The following is a 25457-nucleotide window of genomic DNA, read 5'->3' on the forward strand; positions in this document are numbered from 1 at the left end:
CCCTCTCCACGAGAGCCAACGTTCGGTGAATACCTGGGTGTCCAGCCCAAAGGGAATCGTGACACTCTCTTAAGAGTTCACGTCTCAGATTGTCCACTCGAGGAACATAGACCCTATTCCCTTTGGTGTAAACAAGTCCCTCTTGAACCCAAAGCCGTCGTGCCTTGCCTTCTTTAATGAGTTGTATCAGGGCTTCTGCATGGGGATCACTGTACAGTCCATCCCTGATCCTGGAAAGCAAGTTAGAGTACAACTGACTTGCTTTGCCTTTGCCCTCCAATTGTACGGCATTCACTGTTGAATCTCGGATTTTGATGATATAATCAATTGGTGGGTTAATTGATCTAATCCATATTATTGAGTTAAGTGTGTAGGATTAACTACGATAACCAGAAAACATAAAGCAAGGATACCGGAGTCGAGCTCGATGGACGTTTAAGAGACCGAAGAATCATCGGAGATGCTGCCGGAACCATCCGAGAAGAAATCGGGAACGTGTCGGAAGTTCGCCGAAGAAATCGTCGGAGGCTCGCGGAGATCACCGAGAAGGCTCGGCTACTCGTTAAAGTCATCACAAAGATTGGGAGCTTGCAGGGAGTCCGTCGGAAGAAGTTCGTCGGAAAGCTCGCCGGAACAAGACTCGACGTTCGCGGTTAAAAAACTTGCTTAGGATGTTTTTTTTGTGTTATGTAGTTCACCTGTAATTAGGATTAGGATTAAGAGATAATCCTATATCCTGGTTAGGGGCCAACTGGGCCCAAAGTCAGAGTTGGTTTAGGCTAAAAATTAAGCTAAACCAGCGAACTAGAGAGCCAAGATTGAAGCCCAACTAGTGGCTGAAAACACTGTAGTCGGGCTGAAAACACTGTAGGCGGTGGCACCGCCTAGCTGGGCGGTGGCACCGCCCAGCACCCGAGAGCTGGGCGGTGACACCTCCTTGGCTGGGCGGTTGCACCGTCCAGCACCCGAGCGCTGGGCGGTGGCACCGCCTGATTGGGCGGTGGCACCTCCAGCACCGGAAACCCTAAGAAAATTCAAATTTTGGAGCCCAAAATTTGAATCCTCTTGAGGCCTATAAATACCCCTCTAATCTCAGCTGAGAGAACAACTTTTGAGAAGCATTTTGATTGAGAGAAAAGTCTTAGAAAGTCTTAGCAAGTCTTGTTTTCAATTTGCTAGAGAGTTCTCCTCCTTCTTTCTTATTGAAAATTTGTAAGAGGTTGAGCTGCTTGTAAAAGGTTGTAAGAGGGGTGTTTACCCTTCCATTTCAAGAGACTTGCTAGTGGAAGGTGGGAGCCTCATCGAAGAGGGGCCTCGCAAGTGGAGTAGGTCATTTGACCGAACCACTCTAAAAATCGGCGTAATCTCTGGTTTGCTTTTTATTATTGTCATTTACATTACTGCAAATCTTCTTACTGCTTTAGTTTGTATTACTCTTGCTGCGCAACTTTAAGAATACGCCTTTAAGTTAAATTTCTCAAGTTTCGTTCTTAACGTACGAAAGATTTTGATTAAAATCGAAGTTTTAATCCGCTGCACTAATTCACCCCCCCCTCTTAGTGCCGCTCCGATCCTAACAAGTGGTATCAGAGCAAGGTTATCTCTCATATTTGGTTTAATACCCAAGAGAGATGGCTTACTCCGGCATGCAAGAGGGCCATTCTATTGCACGACCACCTTTGTTTAATGGGTCGGATTACACATATTGGAAGACTCGCATGAGAATCTTCCTCATTTCTATGGACTTTGAGCTTTGGTCTATTGTCGAGAATGGATTTCAAAAATCTTCTCTTCCGATGAGCGAATGGGATGAATCGGAGAAGAAGGTTTTTGCTTTAAATGCAAAGGCTATGAATGCCTTGTTTTGTGCACTAGACAAAAACGAATTTAATCGTGTTTCAATGTGTGATTCGGCTTTTGATATTTGGAGAACTCTTGAGGTCACTCATGAAGGCACTAGCCGAGTGAAAGAGTCCAAAATCAACATCCTTGTGCACTCTTACGAACTTTTCCAAATGAAACCAAGTGAGTCCATCGGAGACATGTACACCCGGTTTACGGATGTCATCAATGGACTCAAAGCTCTTGGTAAAGATTTTACTAACTTTGAACGAGTAACTAAAATCTTAAGATCCCTCCCTAAAAGTTGGGATCCAAAAGTTACGGCCATTCAAGAGGCCAAAGACATTAAAGCATTCCCTCTTGAAGAACTCATTGGGTCTCTAATGACCTACGAAATGACATGTCAAGCTCATGACGAGCTCGAGAACCCCCTTCCAAAGAACAGGAAGGATATGGCACTCAAATCACAAGAAGACCACTTGAAAGGAACATCAAGTGATGAGGACAGTGATAATGACATTGCACTTTTGACTCAAAAATTTAAGAAATACTTAAGAAAGAACAAATTTAAAAACAAATTTGAACAAAAGAAGGACCAAGTGATTTGCTATGAATGCAAAAAACCGGGACACTACAAGAACGATTGTCCTCAAGCCAAAAAGAGAACATCGAAGAAGAAGGCGTTCAAGGCAACGTGGGATGATTCAAGCGCATCCGAAGAAGAGGAGTCCAACACCGAGCAAGTTGCTCATTACGCGCTAATGGCGTTAGGAGAAGAGGTATGTGATTTATTTAATGAAGAGTTATCTTTTGAAGAACTATCTATCGCTTTTCATGAATTATTTGATTAATGTAGAGCTGTTAGCAAGAAGTTAAGTATCTTAAAGAAAGAGCATGCTTTGCTACAAGATAAGTTTGATAGTCTTCAAACTCCTCCATGCTCTAAGTGTGAGCACTTAGAAGCAATAAAAAATGAAAATTTGCTTCTTAAGGAAACCTTAAACAAGTTTAAGGTTGGTAGCAAAGGATTAGATATGATCCTTGCACACAAGGGTCACATCGTAAATAGAAATGGAATTGGATTTGTAAAAGGATTACATCAAAATCCTACCACTTTCATAAAAGGACCTACATTACATGTTTCCTCTTATATGAAATGCAACTTTTGTTGCAAATCCGGACATATTGCCTACAAATGCCCATTTAGGAAAATTAGTTCACAAAAATTAATATGGGTTCCTAAAGGAACTATAAAGAATTCAATAATAAATAACAAAGTTAGTGGGTCAATTTTTGAGGCACCCAAAATCAAATGGGTACCTAAAAATCATCCTCTTTTGTAGACAAACCCACAAGCTAGGAGCAAGAGATGGTATCTCGATAGTGGATGCTCAAGACATATGACTGGAGATCCATCTCATTTCTCTATGCTCACTAGCAAAGAAGAAGGGTACGTTACCTTCGGAGACAACAACAAGAGCAAAATCATTGGCAAGGGAACTATTGGTAACAAATTTAATTTTTCCATTGATGATGTCTTACTAGTTGATGGATTGAAACATAATCTCTTGAGTATTAGTCAACTATGCGATAAAGGTTACATCGTTAGATTTGAATCAAATATGTGCATTATTAAAAAACCAAATCATAACATGACTATGATTGCTTTAAAACAAAATAATGTCTATACCATCAATCTTGATGAACTAAGTAATGAAATGTGTTTCTCCGCCGTAAATAATGATGCTTGGCTTTGGCATAGGAGATTAGGCCATGCAAGCATGAAAACAATATCTAAGATCTCATCTCAAGAATTAATACGAGGAATTCCAAATATAAAGTTTATTAAGGACAAAGTATGCGATGCATGTCAACTAGGCAAACAAATAAAAACAAGCTTCAAACCAAAAAATCAAATTAGCACTACTAGACCATTACAATTGATCCATTTGGACCTATTTGGACCAATTGATACAACAAGTCTAGGTGGAAGCAAATATGCTTTTGTGATTGTGGATGACTACTCTAGATACACTTGGACCTATTTCTTAGCCCACAAAAGTGATTACTTCAAGTGTTTCTCTAAATTTTGTAAACTCACTCAAAACGAAAAAGGCTTCATGATTTCATCAATTCGGAGTGATCACGGTGGTGAATTCCAAAACCGTGACTTTCAAAATTTTTGCGAAAGTAATTGGTACAATCACAACTTCTCAACTCCAAGAAATCCTCAACAAAATGGAGTAGTTGAAAGGAAAAATAGAAACCTACAAGAAATGGCAAGAACTATGTTGAATGAACATAGTTTACCTAAGTACTTTTGGGCCGAAGCCGTAAATACGGCTTGCTACATCATGAATAGAGTCCTAATAAGACCATCCTTATCCAAAACTCCCTATGAATTATGGAATAACAAAAAACCAAACATCTCCTATTTTAAAGTTTTTGGTTGTAAATGCTTTATTTTAAATGAAAGGGATGCTTTAGGAAAATTTGATGCTAAATCCGATGAAGGCATCTTTCTTGGTTACTCTTCCATTTCTAAAGTTTTTCGGGTTTTTAATAAAAGAACTTTAGTAATTGAAGAGTCTATTCATGTAGTTTTTAATGAAATTTCCGATTTAAAGAAAAATGATTTTGATGATGATCTTGGTTTTGATAATTTGAATTTAAATGAACCCTCTCCTCAAAATAGCCATTTGAATGCATCTTCTTCCGAAATTTCTTTACCAAAAGAATGGAAGTATGTAGATGCTCATCCAAAAGAGCAAATTATAGGAGATACATCAAAAGAGGTTCAAACTCGTTCTTCTTTCAAAAATTTCTGTGCTAACGCCGCTTTCCTTTCTCAAATTGAACCTAAATGCATTGACGAAGCCTTAAAAGATGATTTTTGGATCATTGCAATGCAAGAAGAATTGAACCAATTTGAGAGGAATGAGGTATGGAAGCTTGTTCCTAGACCAAGTGACCACTTAGTCATAGGTACTAAGTGGGTCTTTAGAAACAAGCAAGACGAAAATGGTATCGTGGTTAGAAACAAGGCTAGATTAGTGGCCAAAGGTTTCAACCAAGAAGAAGGTATCGATTACGAAGAAACCTTCGCTCCCGTGGCTCGATTAGAAGCCATAAGGATGCTCCTTGCCTATTCTAGTAGTAATAATTTTAATCTATTTCAAATGGATGTTAAAAGTGCTTTCTTGAATGGTTTTATTTCCGAAGAAGTATTTGTCGAACAACCTCCCGGATTTGAAAATTCTCTTCTTCCTAATCATGTATTCAAATTGACTAAAGCTCTCTATGGCTTAAAACAAGCTCCTAGAGCTTGGTATGAAAGGCTTAGTTCCTTTCTTATTTTAAATAATTTTACCAAAGGCAAGGTTGATACTACATTGTTTATTAAACATTTTGAAAATAATTTTCTTATTGTGCAAATTTATGTTGACGATATTGTGTTTGGCTCTTCGGATGAATCACTATGTGAATCATTTGCCAAATGTATGAGTCTTGAATTTGAAATGAGTTTAATGGGTGAATTAACTTTCTTTTTGGGATTACAAATCAAACAACTTAGTGATGGTATATTTCTTAACTAATCCAAATATACATTAGAATTGTTAAAACGATTTAACATGGATAATTCAAAAGCAATAAACACCCCTATGAGTACTGCGACTAAGTTAGATATGGATGAAAATGGTGAAAGTTTCGATCAAAAAACATATAGGGGAATGATAGGTAGTCTACTCTACCTCACTGCGACTAGACCGGATATTATGTTTAGTGTAGGACTTTGCGCTAGGTTTCAATCTAATCCTAAATTATCTCATCTTAAGAGTGTTAAAAGAATATTTAGGTATCTTAAAGGAACTCCAAATTTAGGATTGTGGTATCCAAAATCTGAAAAATTTGATCTAATAGCTTATGCAGATGCCGATTTTGGCGGATGCAGGATAGATAGAAAAAGTACATCCGGAACATGCCAATTTTTAGGACATGCACTTGTTTCTTGGACTTCCAAGAAACAAAATTCAGTTGCACTATCTACGGCGGAAGCCGAATACATTGCTGCAAGTGCATGTTGTGCACAAGTAATTTGGATGAAAAATACATTAGAAGACTATGGAATTCACCTTGAAAATATTCCCATAAAATGCGATAATACTAGTGCCATATGCCTTACTAAAAATCCAATTCAGCATTCTAGAACTAAGCACATCGACGTTAGGCATCATTTCATACGCGATCATGTCCTTAACAATAATGTTGTTCTAGAATTCATTGACACAAAGCATCAATTAGCAGATATATTCACAAAAGCCTTGAATGAAGACCAATTTGAATTCATTAGAAGGGAATTAGGTATGTTAAATTGTCCTTAAACAATAAACTTGTTTGATTGGATTTTCCGTAAAGTTTTTCATCTTCTTTCCATCTCTCATTCTCCTTCAAATTCCATATGACATGTTGTGAAATCTCGAAATCGACTTTGATGACTTGATTATGAATTTCAAGTTAGCGATTTGATTTAAATAAGTTTTATCTAAATCATAATCTTGATCTTGCAAAATTGGAATCACAAATAATATCTTTTGGCATTCATGAATTGATACTTACAAATATGAAAGTATTGGCATTCATGACTTGAATTTGATCGAAACATTGTATGCTTAAATTCATCATTCTCCTATGTTTCAAAAATTCTTTAAATGCCTTATGTGATGATTAAAAAGTAATGTTGAGATTTTCATGAATTTGACGATTTGAATGAGTTTGTATTCGAATTATGATCTTGACTTCGTGAAATTACTACTTGAATTTTTTATCCCAATCTCTCTCTTATACATCTACAATTTCTATTATTCATAGAAAGAAGAGATTAGATAATATGAATGCATGCTGAATTTTCCTCTAAAATGAACTCTGCGTAAATATTTTTGCATACTTAATTTTCAATGATAAAATCGTTGTATGACAAAATATGTGCTTCAAGTCTCATTTTCCTTTTTGTTGATGACAAAGGGGGAGAAAAGTGATGACTTGCAAAATCCTTAATAGCATTCTTAATAGCATGACAAAATATGAATTGCAAAATCCTTGAGAAAAGTGATCGATCGATGATTATCTTATATGCCTTGCAAAATCCTTGAAAATATCGTAAGATTGATTGATCATATTGAATGCATGTCTAAAATGTATAATCATGCAATTCAAGTTGAAAATCTTTATCTCTTGTCATAGTAAAATGTCTCTTATCTTTCGACTTGAAAAAGATTTTCATCAAAGTTTCGTACTTACTATTGTTTAATGAGGATAACGATAGAGTTCTACGATTAGAACTTATCGGGTTATGCTTGAATCCAATGGGATGGAATTCAAGTGTTTTTTATCTTCTCATAATATGGCATATAGATAGGGGGAGTTATGTTTAACTCCGTCATCAATTGATTGTCATCATCAAAAAGGGGGAGATTGTTGAATCTCGGATTTTGATGATATAATCAATTGGTGGGTTAATTGATCTAATCCATATTATTGAGTTAAGTGTGCAGGATTAACTACGATAACCAGAAAACATAAAGCAAGGATACCGGAGTCGAGCTCGATGGACGTTTAAGAGACCGAAGAATCATCGGAGATGCTGCCGGAACCATCCGAGAAGAAATCGGGAACGTGTCGGAAGTTCGCCGAAGAAATCGTCGGAGGCTCGCGGAGATCACCGAGAAGGCTCGGCTACTCGTTAAAGTCATCACAAAGATTGGGAGCTTGCAGGGAGTCCGTCGGAAGAAGTTCGTCGGAAAGCTCGCCGGAACAAGACTCGACGTTCGCGGTTAAAAAACTTGCTTAGGATGTTTTTTTTGTGTTATGTAGTTCACCTGTAATTAGGATTAGGATTAAGAGATAATCCTATATCCTGGTTAGGGGCCAACTGGGCCCAAAGTCAGAGTTGGTTTAGGCTAAAAATTAAGCTAAACCAGCGAACTAGAGAGCCAAGATTGAAGCCCAACTAGTGGCTGAAAACACTGTAGTCGGGCTGAAAACACTGTAGGCGGTGGCACCGCCTAGCTGGGCGGTGGCACCGCCCAGCACCCGAGAGCTGGGCGGTGACACCTCCTTGGCTGGGCGGTTGCACCGTCCAGCACCCGAGCGCTGGGCGGTGGCACCGCCTGATTGGGCGGTGGCACCTCCAGCACCGGAAACCCTAAGAAAATTCAAATTTTGGAGCCCAAAATTTGAATCCTCTTGAGGCCTATAAATACCCCTCTAATCTCAGCTGAGAGAACAACTTTTGAGAAGCATTTTGATTGAGAGAAAAGTCTTAGAAAGTCTTAGCAAGTCTTGTTTTCAATTTGCTAGAGAGTTCTCCTCCTTCTTTCTTATTGAAAATTTGTAAGAGGTTGAGCTGCTTGTAAAAGGTTGTAAGAGGGGTGTTTACCCTTCCATTTCAAGAGACTTGCTAGTGGAAGGTGGGAGCCTCATCGAAGAGGGGCCTCGCAAGTGGAGTAGGTCATTTGACCGAACCACTCTAAAAATCGGCGTAATCTCTGGTTTGCTTTTTATTATTGTCATTTACATTACTGCAAATCTTCTTACTGCTTTAGTTTGTATTACTCTTGCTGCGCAACTTTAAGAATACGCCTTCAAGTTAAATTTCTCAAGTTTCGTTCTTAACGTACGAAAGATTTTGATTAAAATCGAAGTTTTAATCCGCTGCACTAATTCACCCCCCCCTCTTAGTGCCGCTCCGATCCTAACATTCACATGCTCCACTTTCCGACTCAATGCATCGGTCACGACATTCGCCTTTCCGGGCTTATACTCCATTACCATATCAAACTCAACCAGGAAGTCCTGCCATCGTGCCTGCTTTGGGGAGAGTTTCTTCTGAGTTTTGAAATAGCTCAAAGCGATGTTGTATGTCCTTAGTACAAATCGCGATCCAAGAAGGTAGTGTCGCCAAACTCGAAGACAGTGGATCACCGCTATCATCTCCTTTTCATGCATCGGATACCGCCGCTCGGTCTCGTTGAGTTTGCCACTCTCATAGGCCACCGGATGACCCTCCTGCATGAGTACTCCCCCAATAACGAAGTCTGAAGCATCTGTATGGACTTCAAAGAGCTCCCAATAGTCTTGCAATTTGAGCACTGGTTCTTCCAACACAGCAGCCTTCAGATCTTGGAATACTATTTCACATTTGTCAAACCACTTCTAAGGCTGCTCCTTCTTCAGCAACTCCGTCAGTGGAGTTGCACGCTTCGAATACCCCATTATAAAGCGTCGATAGTAGTTGACGAAACCAAGGAAGGATCTCAACTCTAGCACCTTCTTTGGAGTTCGCCATTCCGCAACTGCTTGCACTTTTGATTTGTCCATCCGAATGGAGCCATCACCGATTCGATGCCCCAAGAATAAAATCTCTGTTTGGGCAAAGTAGCATTTCTCCCTTTTCACGAACAAAGTGTTCTCCTTGAGAACCTTGAAAATTGTTCGAAGGTGCTTGACATGCTCCTCGAGCGTTTGACTGTAGACGATGATATCGTCCAAGTAGACGACCACGAACTTATCCAAAAACTCCATTAATAGCTGATTCATGAAAGTGCAGAACGTGGCCGGAGCATTGGTTAAGCCGAAAGGCATCACCAAGAACTCAAACGCTCCATACCTGGTCACACAGGTAGTCTTCGCTTCATCGCCTTCATCAATGCGCACCTGCCAATACCCCGACCTAAGGTCGAGTTTTAAGAAATACTTGGCTTTGTCCAACTGGTCGAACAAGTCCGCGATGAGCGGGTTGGGATACTTGTTCTTCACCGTCACTTTGTTGAGGGCTCGGTAATCGACGCATAGTCGGAGGCTCCCATCTTGTTTCTTCTGGAAGAGAACGGGAGCTCCGAATGGTGCTTTAGAGCTGTAGATGAGACCACCGCAGAGCAGTTCACCTAACTGCTTCCTGAGTTCTGCCAACTCTGGCGGTGGCATGCGGTAGGGTGGTCTCGCTGGAGGCTTCACTCCTGGCTCCAGCTCGATGTTGTGATCCACGACTCTGCGTGGTGGAAGAGTCTTTGGCAATTCGGGTGGCATAACGTCATTGAACTCTTTCAAGACGTTCGCCACCGCAGCAGGTTCTTGAATGGCCTTCTTGTCGAGTGGCTCTAGCTTCATAGCAGCCACGAATGTTAATTCACCTTTTCGCACCCCTTTCTTCAGTTGCAATACCGATATATGTTGGGGTTCCTTGGTTCCTCTCCGAGAGATGGGAACCACATAGGGGTCGTCAACTCCCATCATACACAGGGAGTTTAGGAACGGCATTGGCACCAACTTCGCCGCGTGCATGAACTCCATTCCAAGAATCACTTAGAAGTCGTCCAGTGGCACCGCCATCATGTTGGTGTTCCCGCTCCATGTTCCAATCTTGATGAGAACTCCCTTCGCCAACCCGGAGATTCGCTTGGCCTCCGAGTTCACCGCCTTCATTCGACTTAGGCTTTTCTCCAAGATCAACCCAAGTCGCTTTGCTTCTCGATCGGCAATAAAGTTGTGGGTAGCGCCCGTGTCCACCATTGCACGGGTCGTTTGGCCATTAAGCTTGATGTCTACATACATCAGCTCACCACTTCCTGCTTTTTGTAGCCTTGTCTTTATGTTCTCCCCCACTTGACCCCGCATGGCATTCAACAAACGCATCGCTCCCATCCGGGGTCCTTGCGACTCCTCATCGTCGCTGCTGGCTTCAGAACTACTCGAACCAAGAGCGACAGCCTTGCCCTTGTCCAATTTGGGGGGGTGAATGGAAGCTGTTAAAGCATTGAGTGCCTATTTTTGTGGGCACTCCCTCACCATGTGTGGCCCTCCGCACAAGAAGCATCTGTCAGGTTTCGGGGCCTTGCCTTTCGGGCTTGACCCTTTATAGGAACTCTTCTTCTTTTGTTCGCCCCCGAGCTCCTTCCCTCGAGAATATTTTGGGGGGTGATTACTTGAAGATTGTTTCCTTCTTCCCGGGTCTTCGGAGGAAACAAAGTCGGTGAGCCTTTCTGCGGCAGTAATTGCCCCAACCAAATCGGCGACATTCCTTCGATGTAGTTCTTGTTGCGCCCATGGCTTCAAACCATCAAGGAAGCTAAACAACTTATCCTTCTCGAACATGTCTTGGATGTCCAGCATTAGCGCAGAAAATTGCTTCACATAGTCTCGGATGGAAGTATTTTGGCGGAGTTGTCTCAACTTTCTTCTTGCGACGAACTCGATATTCTCCGGTAGGAACTGAGCTCTCAACTCCCGCTTCAAGTCCTCCCTTGTGTCAACTCGACACCGACCTTGTTGGATCTCCTCCCAACGGGTTCTCCACCAAAGTTTTGTATCTCCATTCAAATACATGGTTGCTATAGAAACTTTGGTTTCTTCAGAATCAGGCCTCGTAGCTCGAAAGTATTGTTTCATGTCGAATAGAAAATTCTTGAGCTCTTTAGTATCTCTGGCCCCCCCATAACCATGAGGCTCGGGTGCCCTCAAGTTTTATGACGGCGCAACGCAGGTGTTGCTTCCTCCCGCATTTAGCGCTCTTGTAAGCATGGTCACCCTCGAAGTGAGTTCCGCCACAACTTCTTGCAAATGTTGTACGGAGTCTTTGGTGTCATCTGACAATCGGTCGACTAGGGCCTCAACCTTGTCGATCCTGGACTCTGCTTCTTATTGCGAGCTCTCTACCCCAACAAGCCTTTGGTGGCCATGGTAGAGTTCCTCCAAGCTTGCTTCAAGAACATCCAAGCGGGTTTCCGCCGTTGTGAGTCTCTCCTTGTGACTCTTTTTCCCGGTTGGCGCTCCAGATTGCGCCTCCTCCGCTCGCGGAGAGTAGCCAACTTCTTGCTCATCATGTTCGCTGTCACGCTCCTCTTGAAAGGCTCCAACAGCATGAGAGCGAGTGTGCATATGCAGCCCACCTGCGGCTGCTTGGGGCAAGGGTCCGGCTTGCCCCGTCTTGCTTGATTCATCACGATGCTTTGCCATGGCGAAGTTGCGAAGTTCCTTCGCTGCTCGCTCGAAGTGCCTGCCCGCTCTGATACCACAATGTCACGGCCTTAGCTAGAATTGCCTAAGGCGTGAGGCACCCTTGCGGCAAAGACGCGATCTTAGCTTGCGTTGCCTAAGTCGCGATGTCACGAACGATCGTCACGACCCACAACAACTCCGTTCAACGAACTGTTCGTCGCTCTCATCTACATGTACAGCTACTTGGTAGCATGTTTTGTCTTGGTTTTGAGTCATTTTGCTTGTAGAAATGTAAGTTCGAACAAGTTGCAGCACTACAAAGCGACCGCTCACCGAAACGAGCAAAACAGCCCCAAAACAACCCAAAATAGCTCCGTTTTCGTGTGCCATAGGTTGTTTTCTACAGTCCGCTTTCGCTCACAAAACGTCAGCCATCTCAACCCCTTGGAACCACCCGGGTGGCATAAGGCTGGATAGGGCTTCGGTATAGTGTCGGGCGTTGAACAATCTTTCGCAAGTTCGAACATTACCTTGACGGGAACTTGTTGTCGCGCTCGGCGCCCGGCACCCGGTGAGCAACTGTTTGTGGACTTGCAGCTATTCGTTCAACCTTCTAAAGTCCTTGTTTTCCCCCTCTCCCTCTTTTCTCTTGTACATACAAGGTGCTCACTGAATTGCTTGTAAAGCTTCCCCTTTTCGCGAGATGTCGGGACTTGTCCGTCGCTCGTTCTTCGAACTAATCAACTTTCTCTTTTTACAGGTCCTTCGGGACCTGCGAGAGGTTGCAAGTGGGCTGATCTTTGCGGACGTAAATCGCAAGGGCGAAGCGCGACTTAGGCAACGCAAGCTAAGTTCGCGTCTTTGCCGCAAGGGTGCCTCGCGACTTAAGCAACGCAAGCTAAGTTCGCATCTTTATCGCAATGGTGCCTCACGCCTTAGGCAATTCCAGCTAAGGCTGTGACATTGTGGTATCAGAGCGGGCAAGCACTTCAAGCGAGCAGCGAAGGAACTTCGCAACTTCGCCATGGCAAAGCATCGTGGCGAATCCAGCAAGACGGGGCAAGCCGGACCCTTGCCCCAAGCAACCGCAGGTGGGCTGTATGTGCACACTCGCTCTCATGTTGTTGGAGCCACTCAAGAGGAACGCGACAGCGAACAAGATGAGCGAGAAGTTGGCTACTCTCCGCGAGCGGAGGAGGCGCAATCTAGAGCGCCAACCGGGAAAAAGAGTCACAAGGAGAGACTCACAACGGCGGAAACCCGCTTGGATGTTCTTGAAGCGAGCTTGGAGGAACTCTACCAAGGCCAACAAAGGCTTGTTGGGGTAGAGAGCTCGCAAGAAGAAGCAGAGTCCAGGATCGATAAGGTTGAGGCCCTAGTCGACCGATTGTCAGATGACACCAAAGACTCCGTACAACACTTGCAAGAAGTTATGGCGGAACTCACTTCGAGGGTGACCATGCTCACAAGAGCACTAAATGCGGGAGGAAGCAACACCCGCGTTGCGCCGCCACAAAACTTGAGAGCACCGGAGCCTCATGGTTATGGAGGGACCAGAGATGCCAAAGAGCTCGAGAATTTTCTATTTGACATGGAACAATACTTTCGAGTTACGAGACTTGATTCTGAAGAACCAAAGTTTCCATAGCAACCATGTATCTGAACGGAGATGCAAAACTTTGGTGGAGAACCCGTTGGGAGGAGATCCAACAAGGTCAGTGTCGAGTTGACACATGGAAGGACTTGAAGCGGGAGTTGAGAACTCAGTTCCTACCGGAGAACACCGAGCTCGTCGCAAGAAGGAAGTTGAGACAACTCCGCCAAAATACTTACATCTGAGACTATGTGAAGTACTTTTCTGCGCTAATGCCAGACATTCAGGACATGTCCGAAAAGAATAAGCTGTTCAGCTTCCTCGATGGTTTAAAGTCATGGGCTCAACAAGAACTAAATCGAAGGAATGTCATCGACGTGATCGGGGCAATTGCTGCCGCAGAAAGGCTCACCGACTTTGTTTCCTCCGAAGACCCGGGAAAAAGGAAACAATCTTTAGGCAATCGCTCTCCAAAATATTCTCGAAGGAAGGAGCTCGGGGGCGAACAAAGGAAGAAGAGTTCCCACAAAGGGCCAAGCCCGAAAGGCAAGGCCCCGAAACCTGGATGATGCTTCTTGTGCGGAGGGTCGCATATGGTGAGAGATTGCCCACAAAAACAGGCACTCAATGCTTTAACAGCTTTCATCCACCCCCCCGATCGAACAAGGGCAAAGCTGTCGCTCTTAGTTCGAGCAGTTCTGAATACAGCAGCGACAACGAGGAGTCGCAAGGACCCCGGATGGGAGCAATGCGTTTGTTGAACGCCATGTGTGGTCAAGTGGGGGAGAACACGAAGACAAAGCTATAAAACGCAAGAAGTGGTGAGCTGATGTACGTAGACATCAAGCTAAATGGCCAAACGACCGATGCAATGGTGGACACGGGTGCTACCCACAACTTCATTGCCGATCGAGAAGCAAAGCGACTTGGGTTGATCTTGGAGAAGAGCCCAAGTCGGATGAAGGCGGTGAACTCAGAGGCCAAGCGAATCTCCGGGTTGGCGAAAGGAGTTCCCATCAAGATCGGAACATAAAGCGGGAACACCAACATAATGGTGGTGCCACTGGACGACTTCCAAGTGATTCTTGGAATGGAGTTCATGCACGCGGCGAAGTTGGTGCCAACGCCGTTCCTAAACTCCCTGTGTATGATGGGAGTTGACGACCCCTGCGTGGTTCCCGTCTCTCGGAGAGGAACCAAGGAACCCCAACATATATCGGCATTGCAACTGAAGAAAGGGGTGCGAAAAGGTGAATTAACATTCATAGCTGCTATGAAGCTAGAGCCACTCGACGAGAAGGTCATTCAAGAACCTGCTGTGGTGGCGAACGTCTTGAAAGAGTTCAATGACGTTATGCCACCCGAATTGCCAAAGACTCTTCCACCACGCAGAGGCGTGGATCACAACATCGAGCTGGAGCCAGGAGTGAAGCCTCCAGCGAGACCACCCTACCGCATGCCCCCGCCAGAGTTGGCAGAACTCAGGAAGCAGTTAGGTGAACTGCTCTGCGGTGGTCTCATCTACAGCTCTAAAGCACCATTCGGAGCTCCCGTTCTCTTCCAGAAGAAACAAGATGGGAGCCTCCGACTATGCGTCGATTACCGAGCCCTCAACAAAGTGACGGTGAAGAACAAGTATCCCAACCCGCTCATCGCGGACTTGTTCGACCAGTTGGGCAAAGCCAAGTATTTCTTAAAACTCGACCTTAGGTCGGGGTATTGGCAGGTGCGCATTGATGAAGGCGATGAAGCGAAGACTACCTGTGTGACCAGGTATGGAGCGTTTGAGTTCTTGGTGATGCCTTTCGACTTAACCAACGCTCCGGCCATGTTCTGCACTCTCATGAATCAGCTATTCAAGGAGTATTTGGATAAGTTCGTGGTCGTCTACTTGGACGATATCGTTATCTACAGTCAAACACTCGAGGAGCATGTCAAGCACCTTCGGACAATTTTCAAGGTTCTCAGGGAGAACACTTAGTTCGTGAAAAGAGAGAAATGCTACTTTGCCCTGATGCAGCTCATCAAAGAAGGCAAGGCACGACGATTTTGGGTCCAAGAAGGACTCGTTTACACAAAAGGGAATAGGGTTTATGTTTCTCGAGTGTACAATTTGAGGAGTGAAGTCTTAAGAGAGTGTCACGATTCCCTTTGGGCTGGACACCCAAGTATTCACCGAACGTTGGCTCTCGTGGAGAGGGCCTTCTACTGGCCGAAGATGGGGACTGATGTGGAGGAATATGTTCGAACATGTCACACTTGCCAACAAGACAAGACGGAGCAGCAGAAGCCGGTGGGAATTTTGGAGTCATTGCCCGTACCAAAAAGGCCGTGGGAGAGCATTTCCTTGGACTTCATATCAAGCTTGCCACTAGTAGGGAGACTCGGATCGATACTCGTGGTAGTCGATCGATTTTCAAAGTATGCAACTTTCATTACTGCTCCCCTACACTGTTCAGCAGAGGAGGCGGCCAAGCTGATGATGAAGGATGTGGTGAAGTATTGGGGAGTCCCGCACAATATCATCAGTGATCGAGATGCTCGGTTCCTGGGACGATTCTGGACCGAGCTATTCAAATTGTTGGGATCCAAGTTATACTTCTCCACAAGCCTCCACCCCCAAACGGATGGTCAAACCGAGAGGATAAACTCGCTCCTGGAGCAATATCTTCGGCACTACGTGAGTGCCAACCAGTGAGATTGGGTGAAGTTGTTGGACATTGCCCAATTCTCCTACAACTTACAGCGGAGCTCTACGTCCAACAAGAACCCCTTCGAGATCATTACAGGACAACAACCGTCAACTCCTCACACCATGGCAATCGAGTATACTGGGAGTAGTTCGTCAGCCTACCACTTCGCAAAGGAGTGGCACCGAAATGCAGATATTACGCGGGCTTACTTGGAGAAGGCGGCAAAAAGGATGAAGAAGTGGGCAGACTTGGGAAGGCGACCGCAAGAGTTCAAGGTCGGCGATTTGGTGTTGGTAAAGCTCCAACCAGCATCACTCCAATTCTTTAGGAACAAAGTCCACAAAGGATTGGTGCGCAAGTATGAAGGGTCCTTCCCAATTATCAGCAAGGTAGGCAACGTCTCCTACAAGTTGCAGCTGCCGGCGTTGTTCAAAATTCATAACGTTCTTCACGCCAGCAACCTAAAAGCCTACCACCTGGATCCGCAAGATGCTTCCCGAAGTGTTCCAACTCGGCTACACCCAACCAAAGTCTCCTACGAGAAGCGAGTTGAAACCATTTTAGTGGATCACAAGATAAAGCTACCCAATGGAGCTGAGCAAACCGAGTGCTTGGTGAAGTGGCAAAAGCTTCCCCGAACTGAAGTCAGTTAGGAGCCCGAAGACGCCCTGCGACATGAAGAAACAATTATCAACAACTACCAACAAGGGTCGACGAGGACATCGACAGTTTAAGTGGGGGAGAATGTCACGAACGGTCGTCGCGCACCCGCAACAACTCCGTTCAACGAACCGTTCGTCGCTCTCAACTACATGCACAGCTGCTTGGCAACATATTTTGTCTTGGTTTTGAGCCCTTTTGCTTGTAAAAATATAAGTTCGAACAAGTTGCAACGCTACAAAGCGACCGCTCACCGAACCGAGCAAAACAGCCCCAAAACAGCCCAAAACAGCTTCGTTTTCGTGTGCCACGGGCTGTTTTCTGCAATCCAATTCCGCTCACAAAACGTCAGCCATCTCAGCCCCTTGGAACCACCCGGGTGGCACAAGGCTGGATGGGGCTTCGATATAGTGCCGGGAGTTGAACAATCTTTCGCAAGTTCACACGTTACCTTGACGGGTTGTCGCGCCCGGCACCCGGTGAGCAGTTGTTTGTGGACTTGCAGCTGTTCGTTCAACCTTCTGAAGTCCTTGTTTTCCCCCTCTCCCTCTCTTCTCTTGTGCACGCAAGGTGCTCGCTGAATTGCTTGTAAAGCTTCCCCTTTTCGCGAGAAGTCGGGACTTGTCCGTCGCTCGTTCTTCGAACTAATCAACTTTCTCTTTTTACAGGTCCTTCGAAACCTGCGAGAGGTTGCAAGTGGGCTGATCTTTGCGGATGCAAATCGCAAGGACGAAGCGCGACTTAGGCAACGTAAGCTAAGTTCACGTCTTTGCCGTAAGGGTGCCTCGCGACTTAGGCAACGCAAGCTAAGTTCGCGTCTTTGTCGCAAGGGTGCCTCACGCCTTGGGCAATTCCAGCTAAGGCCGTGACAGCGAGGCACCCTTGCGGCAAAGGCGCGAACTTAGCTTGCATTGCCTAAGTCGCGCTTCGCCCTTGCGATTTGCGTCCGCAAAGATCAGCCCACTTGCAACCTCTCGCAGGTCCCGAAGGACCTGTAAAAAGAGAAAGTTGATTAGTTCGAAGAACAAGCGACTGACAAGTCCCGACGTCTCGCGAGAAAGGGAAGCTTTACAAGCAATTCAGCGAGCACATTGCGTGCACAAGAGAAAAGAGGGAGGGGGAAACAAGGAATTTAGAAGGTTGAACGAACAGCTGCAAGTCCACAAACAGCTATTCACCGAGTGCCGGGCGCGACAACAAGTTCCCGTCAAGGTAACGTGCGAACTTGCGAAAGATTGTTCAACACCCGACACTATACCGAAGCCCCATCCAGCCCTGTGCCACCCGGGTGGTTCCAAAGGGCTGAGATGGTTGACGTTTTGGCTACGGCAGTGGGCTGCAGAAATCAACCCGTGGCACGCGAAAACGGAGCCGTTTTGGGGCTGTTTTGCTTGGTTCGGTGAGCGGTCGCATTATAGCGCTGCAACTTGTTCGAACTTACATTTTTACAAGCAAAAGGACTCAAAACCAAGACAAAACAAGCTGCCAAGCAACTGTACATGTAGATGAGGGCGACGAACGATTCGTTGTACGAAGTTGTTGCGGGTGCGCGACGACCGTTCGTGACATAGCGTTTTTTAAATAACTGGCTAGGAGTAGAAAAGTATTAAATATGTCGATATTGTAGTATATAGATGCATTAAAAAGATTATACAATACTAACTTCTGTGCCAAAGATATTGAACGTGTTTTTAGCTTTAAAATGTACTGTTATAATGATAGGTGTTGGAAATTGAGACTTTCTAGGTTCATACTAGGCATGAAAAGAAGAAAGGTCAACTGGAATCCCTTTGGATCCATGATGAACTCGGGTTCATATTCTACTAACATGTTCAAATTTTAGTTTTTATTTTTCACCTTTAAAATAATTTTAATATCATAGAGAAATCCTGTGGAATACTTAAAGATTGCCACATGGGAACATCTCTTACATTTCTACCTCTATTTCCCAACTTAATCAAGAAAAAAGCAAAGGAAAATAAACAAAGAAAAAGGAGAGATAGGAATATCTAACCGAAAATGAAAGGCTATAAAAAATTATTTTCCAAGACAAATACTTATCTTCTCTAATGAACGAAAACATAAATTATTGATTAGACTTGGCATGATTTTTTTGTATTCTTATTATTATTTTTCCTTTCTTCTTATACTTGGAGCCTACAGAAAGGGGCAAAACGATTGAAATGAGATCTTAAGTTATTGAACAAATGAAACATCATTTTTTCACTATAAGGGCCATAATTTTCTGCTAGATGTGAGTCCAGAAGACTTGGAACAAATCTAAGATTTATCGCTCTACCTTTCTTTCCTCTCTTCCCCCCAAATAGCCTACATCCACCATTATCAAATTATTGAAATCTTAACGTTCTTAGAGCCACCCAGCACTAGAGACTCATGGATCAACTTCTCACCCAACTCAAAACAGTTAATATGCAGCCAAGGCCTCTCCCCCTCATCGGAATTGATACGCATTTGATTAACAATGCTTGTTCTCCCATTGTCTAAATTAAGATTTTTGTAGATTATCATGTTGTTTGATTAACAATGCTTGTTCTCTCAATGTCTAAATTAAGATTTCTGTAAATCATCGTGTTTTACAATGTCCTTCATTTGTTTTTTTTTTCCCTTGTTTAACCAACTATCTTCCTCTAATCTTCTAATCAAGAAGGGCAATCATCTATGCTACTTGCTTGAAATTCATGAAAGAAATATGAAGCAAGCTCACTTCCTAGTTTAAAATACCACCATGTAATGTGTAAAACTCAAGTAGCTGCAAAATGGATGCAACGTCACCCCATTTCTTGCAATACAGGTAAAACTTCAAGGCCAAAAAAAACTAGATAGGCCAGTCAGTAAAATTGGTCACTTCAAGGCAAAATGTTCACATTTTGACTATCATGGTTGACCCACCCTAGTTACCAAAATTTGATAATTATCAATGTTAACAGAAGAGGCTCTAAAACTATTTGCAACCACCAATGGCAGACATATCATTGTTTGTGCATATATTTCAAAAATGGTCCAACAAACTCATGGTGCAAATGCAAGTAGTGCAACCCTTCCAAACCCAAGACTACACGGTATCACCATCTCATGGATAATGACTGTTGAATCAACTGTTAAAACCCTAGCGGATTCTAAGCTTGGGGTTGATCTCTTTAGGGGATCGGCCTCCTTGGAACTCTATAGGGGTTCCTTCCTCCAAGTTGCTGCTCAAAGGCTGCTAAGAAGATTCATATATTGATTGTCAAAAGAGGATGAATACATGACTATTTATAGGGCTTCTAAACCCCAACTCCCAATAGGACTCCTACTCAAGACTCCTACTTCTAACCAACTCCTAATAAGACTCCTACTCTAAAAAGCAACCTCCCAACTAATCCTAACCCTAGCCGATCTCTTCACCTCTTTAATAGGGGTCGACTAGGTAGGTTTTACATGAATGTCACTTTTAATGAAACTCAATTAGGACTCTTCTAGCAAGAGTCCTAACAGACCCACCCTCTTCAAATCAATCTTATCCTCGAGGCTGACGATCCATGAATTCTGGAAATTTGATCTTCAAGTCGTCATAGTTCTCCCAAGTGACATCTTCTGCTGGTAGGTTCGTCCACTGTATTAGCACTTCAGTAGTGGGTCGTCGACGCCGAGTCACGATCCGTCGATCAATAATGGCACTCGGCTGGGTCTGGAGTTCTCCTTGGGTAGTTATATTTTGTAGATGGCTTTGGGCTGTCTCGTTTTGTCCCAGCTTGAGCTTTAAACACGACACATGAAAGATTGGATGGATTCGGGTGCTAGCAAGTAAGTCCAATCTGTATGCTACCACTCCGATACGCTCCATAATTTGGTAGGGACTATAGAACCGAGGTGAAAGCTTCATAGATGCTCTGATCTGGATTGATGTTTGCTTGTATAGTTGGAGGCGTAGAAAGACCCAATCTCCTACTGAAAATTCTCTTTTGCCTTTGTGTTGATCATATTGCTATTTCATCCTTGCTTGGGCTGTAGTTAGATTATCTTTTAGTAACTTCAGCATTTTCGGCAAACAGAGGTAACGAACAGAAGCTTGGGAAACTTGCTTAGAAGCAATGTTGGTAAGAACATTAAGCAATGGGATCTCATTCTTCCACAATTGAGTTTGACTACAACCGTTTCATGCATCACAGCATTGGTAAGAGTCCTTTTGAGGTTGTTCATGGTGCTGATCCTATTGGTCCTTTAGACTTGGTTCCTCATTCTACAACTAAACAATTTAGTGGAGATGCTAAAGAGAGAGCTAAGAAGATAAAGAAGTTGCATGAGAGTGTTAAAGCAACCACTAAGAAGCAATATGAGAGGTACATGCAAGCTACCAACAAATACAGAAAGCATGTGGAGTTTAATTATGTTGATTTAGTCTAGATTTATCTAAGGAATGAGAGGTTTCCACCAGGCAAATTTAGGAAATTGAAACCAAAGGCTAATGGTCCATTTATGATGCTTAAGAGAATTGGCAATAACGCTTATGAGATCGAGCTATCAGAAGATTATGGAGTGTCTCCAACATTCAATGTGGCTAATTTAAGTCCTTATCATGATGAAGGAACAAATGAGGACTTAAGGACAAGTTTTTTCAACCAGGGGAGATTGACACGAGAGTGCCTAATTTCCTACAATCAACTCGCGTAAATCTTGATGATCCTATGGTATTCTCTACAGCCTAAAATGCTTGTCTTATAGCCTTTAATCTAGACCTTTCAGATATGATATCCCATAAGCCAAATGAGTTGCAAGCCCATTATCCAAACCTGTAGATGGCCCAACTTGATTGAATAGCCTAAATTGATTACTAAAGAGTTAAGGGGCATGCCTTTATAAGTTGAAAAAACTCAGACTCTTAACTTCCAGCTAGTGAGCAAATTTAAAGAGAGAGCTAATTCAACTTTTCTTCATGACTAAGGAATGCATTAAAGGACTTAGTTATCAATTGCAAAACAATACATTTCGTAGTTCCCTATGCATGAAAGGTTATTTCATGCACTAATACTTATTTTGGTGTTTTAAAGTTAGAAACAATTTTAGAATCTGACTGTATTTGTAGAACCTCTTTGAGTTCTCTTTTAACTCTGTATCTCTTTGGTTTATTTACTAAAGAGTGGTGGGTTTCGTCTCTGTATCTCTTGGACATTTCCTTAAGTGCTGAGTTATTTATTTTCAATTCTATATCCTTGTTTAATATCCTTGGGATGGTGAATTTTCTGTATCCCTTTGTAATTTTAAATTTGGTGATGAGCTATTTATCGATTTTATGAAAGTATTATCTTGAATTATTTCTTTTCAATCCAAAACACTTATTCCAGCAAATACAACTATTAGCCTTTCAAATTTCATTCCTCATTATCTCAGTATCAAGAATTGCTCAGTGCTCACCACCATGACCTAGATAGTACCACCGCCAACATTAGGCAATGCCACCGCTTTACTTGGGCGATGCCACTACTAAAGCATGTATCAACCTAGTAAGGGCCCAACACAATCCAATCAAAGCCAATATGGGTATATTCAGGTCCATGACTCAACCAAAGCTACGATGACTTAATCAATGCTCTAATGAATCAATGCATGCAACCTTTCGACACATCAACAAAATCTCCACCACTCGTAAGGACACATAAAGGCATATAATTCATGAACAATTAGAGGATCTTCTAGTTGAATCAAGAGCATTTTATCATTTATATCATTCTAGATCTTTTATCTCCTACCCTCTTCACAACAATAATCATCATTGACTCACCTCATCTAGCTACACTATTTATAGATCTCACCTCATTTGGCCATCTTGTTTATAGATCACATAACTAATGATGTTTGTCTCCACTTTTAACTACCTAACTTTACTCAATGAACAATGCTTTTAACTATTACTATGGCATAGTAGATGATATACTTGATAAAATATCCATAGATGTCCAGGTTTTCTATGAAGTTAAGATGATAGTGATGCACTTAACACTCTAACTATGTCAAATTGAAATAAGGAGATATTATGGAGAATTAATGTGGAACTCTAAACAAAGCATTGTCTTTCTCCTAATGCAAGAAGGTAAAAGCTCAAGGCTAATAACAACTACTATCCAAATTCATACAACTATACAGGGTGAAATATTGTTGCAAGTGAGGAAGAAAAACTAATCAGGATATATTAAGAGAGATCATCTTGTAATTTGAGCAGTTTAGGTACTCATAGTAGGGATGGCAATGACATAGGGCAAAGGTGAGTTGTGGGTTTCACTCAACCCACCTCCACCCTATCACTCAAAAATTCCTGAATTCCCCCTCAATCCCAATCCATTTTAAGAAAAATATGGTATCACCCCCGACTCACACATTTTAAGTGATACTGTACCCACCACAACCCAACCCAGCCTTTGAATATTAGCCCCGACCCCACCCTCTTCCTAGGCCAAAATTGGTTAAACCAACCTAGTTGAGCAAGATCAGCTGGTGCGCCACAGTTCCACATTGAAATTGGCATCCTTGATTTAAGGCGATCACAAAAGCAGCACAATGAAAAGAACCAGCCACACAAACTTGAAGTAGGGAAAGTCAACTGAAAACGAATGACAAAATCTTGATATTTCTGTAGTTCTCCCCTTGCTTGAAGGAACAGAATAGTACTGGTAAGCAGCAACTAGCATATCTATAAAATTTCATGAGTAGATAGAAAAGAGTCAAAAGAAAAATTCCAAGTAAGCATGGAACAGTCGAAGAAAAACAAAAAAGAGCAGAGTTTGAAAGGTTAGCTGAAGTCACTTGCCAATCCTTGCATCCCTCACATTGGACCATGAGATCGTCAGGGTTGTAAGGCATCTCACATTTGCAGTACCTGTAATGCAAAATAGCACTTTAACAGATATACATACAATTAGGAGAAAGCTAAGATCGAGAAAAGGAAGAAAACAGATCCAAAGCAGGCAGAGCCTACACGGCGATGCGGTCAGGGGTGAACGCCCCGGTGGCCGCTTTGTACTCAAAGCGGCAGAAGTAGTCCTCGGCACCAACATTCTCCAGCTTGGTATAGTTTTTGAAGGAATGGACAATGCACTTGCCCTCGATGGTGTGAGCGCTCTGCACATCATAGTGATCGGAGAGAAAGAGCTCCTTCGCACCATGGAACTGCCGGCGGCCACCGATAGACTCCTCAGGGCGGTAGTACCACCGGACACGCACCCTCACATTGTTGCGGTGATCAGCCTCGATCTTCTCCACCCGCGCAACGTACGGTGGCTTCCCCGATTCCGCAGGCCGCATCAACACACAGTCCCCCACTACAACCCCATCACGAACACAAAAATCGCAGCCAAAACAGAGAAATAGATCCAAGAAGGACGCCATTCGCAAACAAATTGACATAATACCTTTGACGACCTTGTTGGTACTTTTGATGGTGTAGGAGTCGAGGTCCTTCTTACCCGGCTTGGTCTTGGCCATCAGCTAAAACAGAGAAAAGATATCAATCGAACTACTTGATCTGTTTTTTTCTCTCAGAGAAAGGACATACTTTTGGTTAGAGTAACGGATAGTTTGGATCTCCAACTCTGATGGTGTTGAGGGTAGAGAAAACGGGAAAGACAAGAGTCATGGAAACCCTAGGGAAAGAGTATCTCTGGTTGGATTCCGACAAGAGTGGCGGTGGCCCTTTTTTTTCTTTTTTTTTTCTTTTTTAATACTTTGTTTTGTGCGGTTAAGTAACGGATTTGCGTTAATTTTTTTTTTTTTTTCTGAGCTGGGTGTCTTTGGAGATGCATTGGTTACCAATTTCCACCTAGAAAGAATGGCTGAGATGCTAAATTTATATTTTATACTAAATTTTAAATTTTAAGAATAAATTCTTTAAAAAAATTTTACAAAACATCCCTGTTTTTATTTTTTTCTCACAAAGAGTCCTAATTTTCAAAATAATAAAGGTAATCAAATCCTCAACGACTCTTATGTCTTTTCCTCCTCTCTCTCTCTCTCTCTCTCTCTCTCTCTCTTTTCAAATTTATTACATTAAATCATAACATGGTATTTAATTGACCCAAACTTGAATTGGTTCGAAATAAATAATATTAATATATAGTGTTTTAACAATAAAATTATCAATACAAATATTATAAAAATAATAAAATTATGATAAAATAATGGCATAATTGCAACCTTCTAATTTCATCTTAAATTTATCAAAAATATCAAAATATCTAACTTTTAAAAGCTGACTTAATCAAAATTATCTATTTTAATTGCTTAAGATAGAAAAATAGTAAAATATGGTTTCATTAGATATTTTCAATGTATCTAAAAATGTTATTATTTTTGGATAAAAATACACATAATTTATACTATTTTTGAATGGGGTTATTCTATTTTTTAATATGACCTAAACACAGCATAACATCATCTAAAAACAATGTAACTCAAGTCTTAAAAATCTTTATGGTATATTTCAAACCTTAAAAACATTCTATAATTATATTTAAGTTGTTTTTGGACCAAACTTTCATAATTCTTCCCAACTAATAACAAGTATATATATATATATATATATAGTATGTATGTATGTATGTATGTATATAATACAAATTGGTTCATAGGATTCATCAAAATTTATGAAAATTAGTTGAAATTGGAAAATTTCAACCCATTTGCAA

The 25457-nt window shown here is 42.5% G+C and overlaps 1 protein-coding gene across 2 annotated transcripts in view; it reads right to left on the reverse strand.

Moving 5' to 3' along the window:
• Positions 1-24468, reverse strand: part of LOC135595140 (chromatin remodeling protein EBS-like) — a 62543-nt gene extending 38075 nt beyond the window's left edge. Inside the window, exons 1-4 of one of the 2 annotated variants that reach the window (XM_065085662.1) lie at positions 24329-24468; positions 24186-24261; positions 23753-24095; positions 23585-23653 (exon numbers count right to left, since the gene is read on the reverse strand). In XM_065085662.1, the coding sequence (XP_064941734.1) occupies positions 23585-23653; positions 23753-24095; positions 24186-24258 (485 nt within the window). In that variant the 5' untranslated portion in view covers positions 24259-24261; positions 24329-24468. Of the gene's footprint in view, positions 1-23584; positions 23654-23752; positions 24096-24185 lie in introns of both variants that reach the window. The other variant, XM_065085661.1, reaches the window with a different exon arrangement.
• Positions 24469-25457: the final 989 nt, after the last annotated feature.

The sequence above is a fragment of the Musa acuminata genome, chromosome BXJ1-10 (genome assembly GCF_036884655.1).
Source record: "Musa acuminata AAA Group cultivar baxijiao chromosome BXJ1-10, Cavendish_Baxijiao_AAA, whole genome shotgun sequence".
Lineage (NCBI taxonomy): Eukaryota > Viridiplantae > Streptophyta > Magnoliopsida > Zingiberales > Musaceae > Musa > Musa acuminata.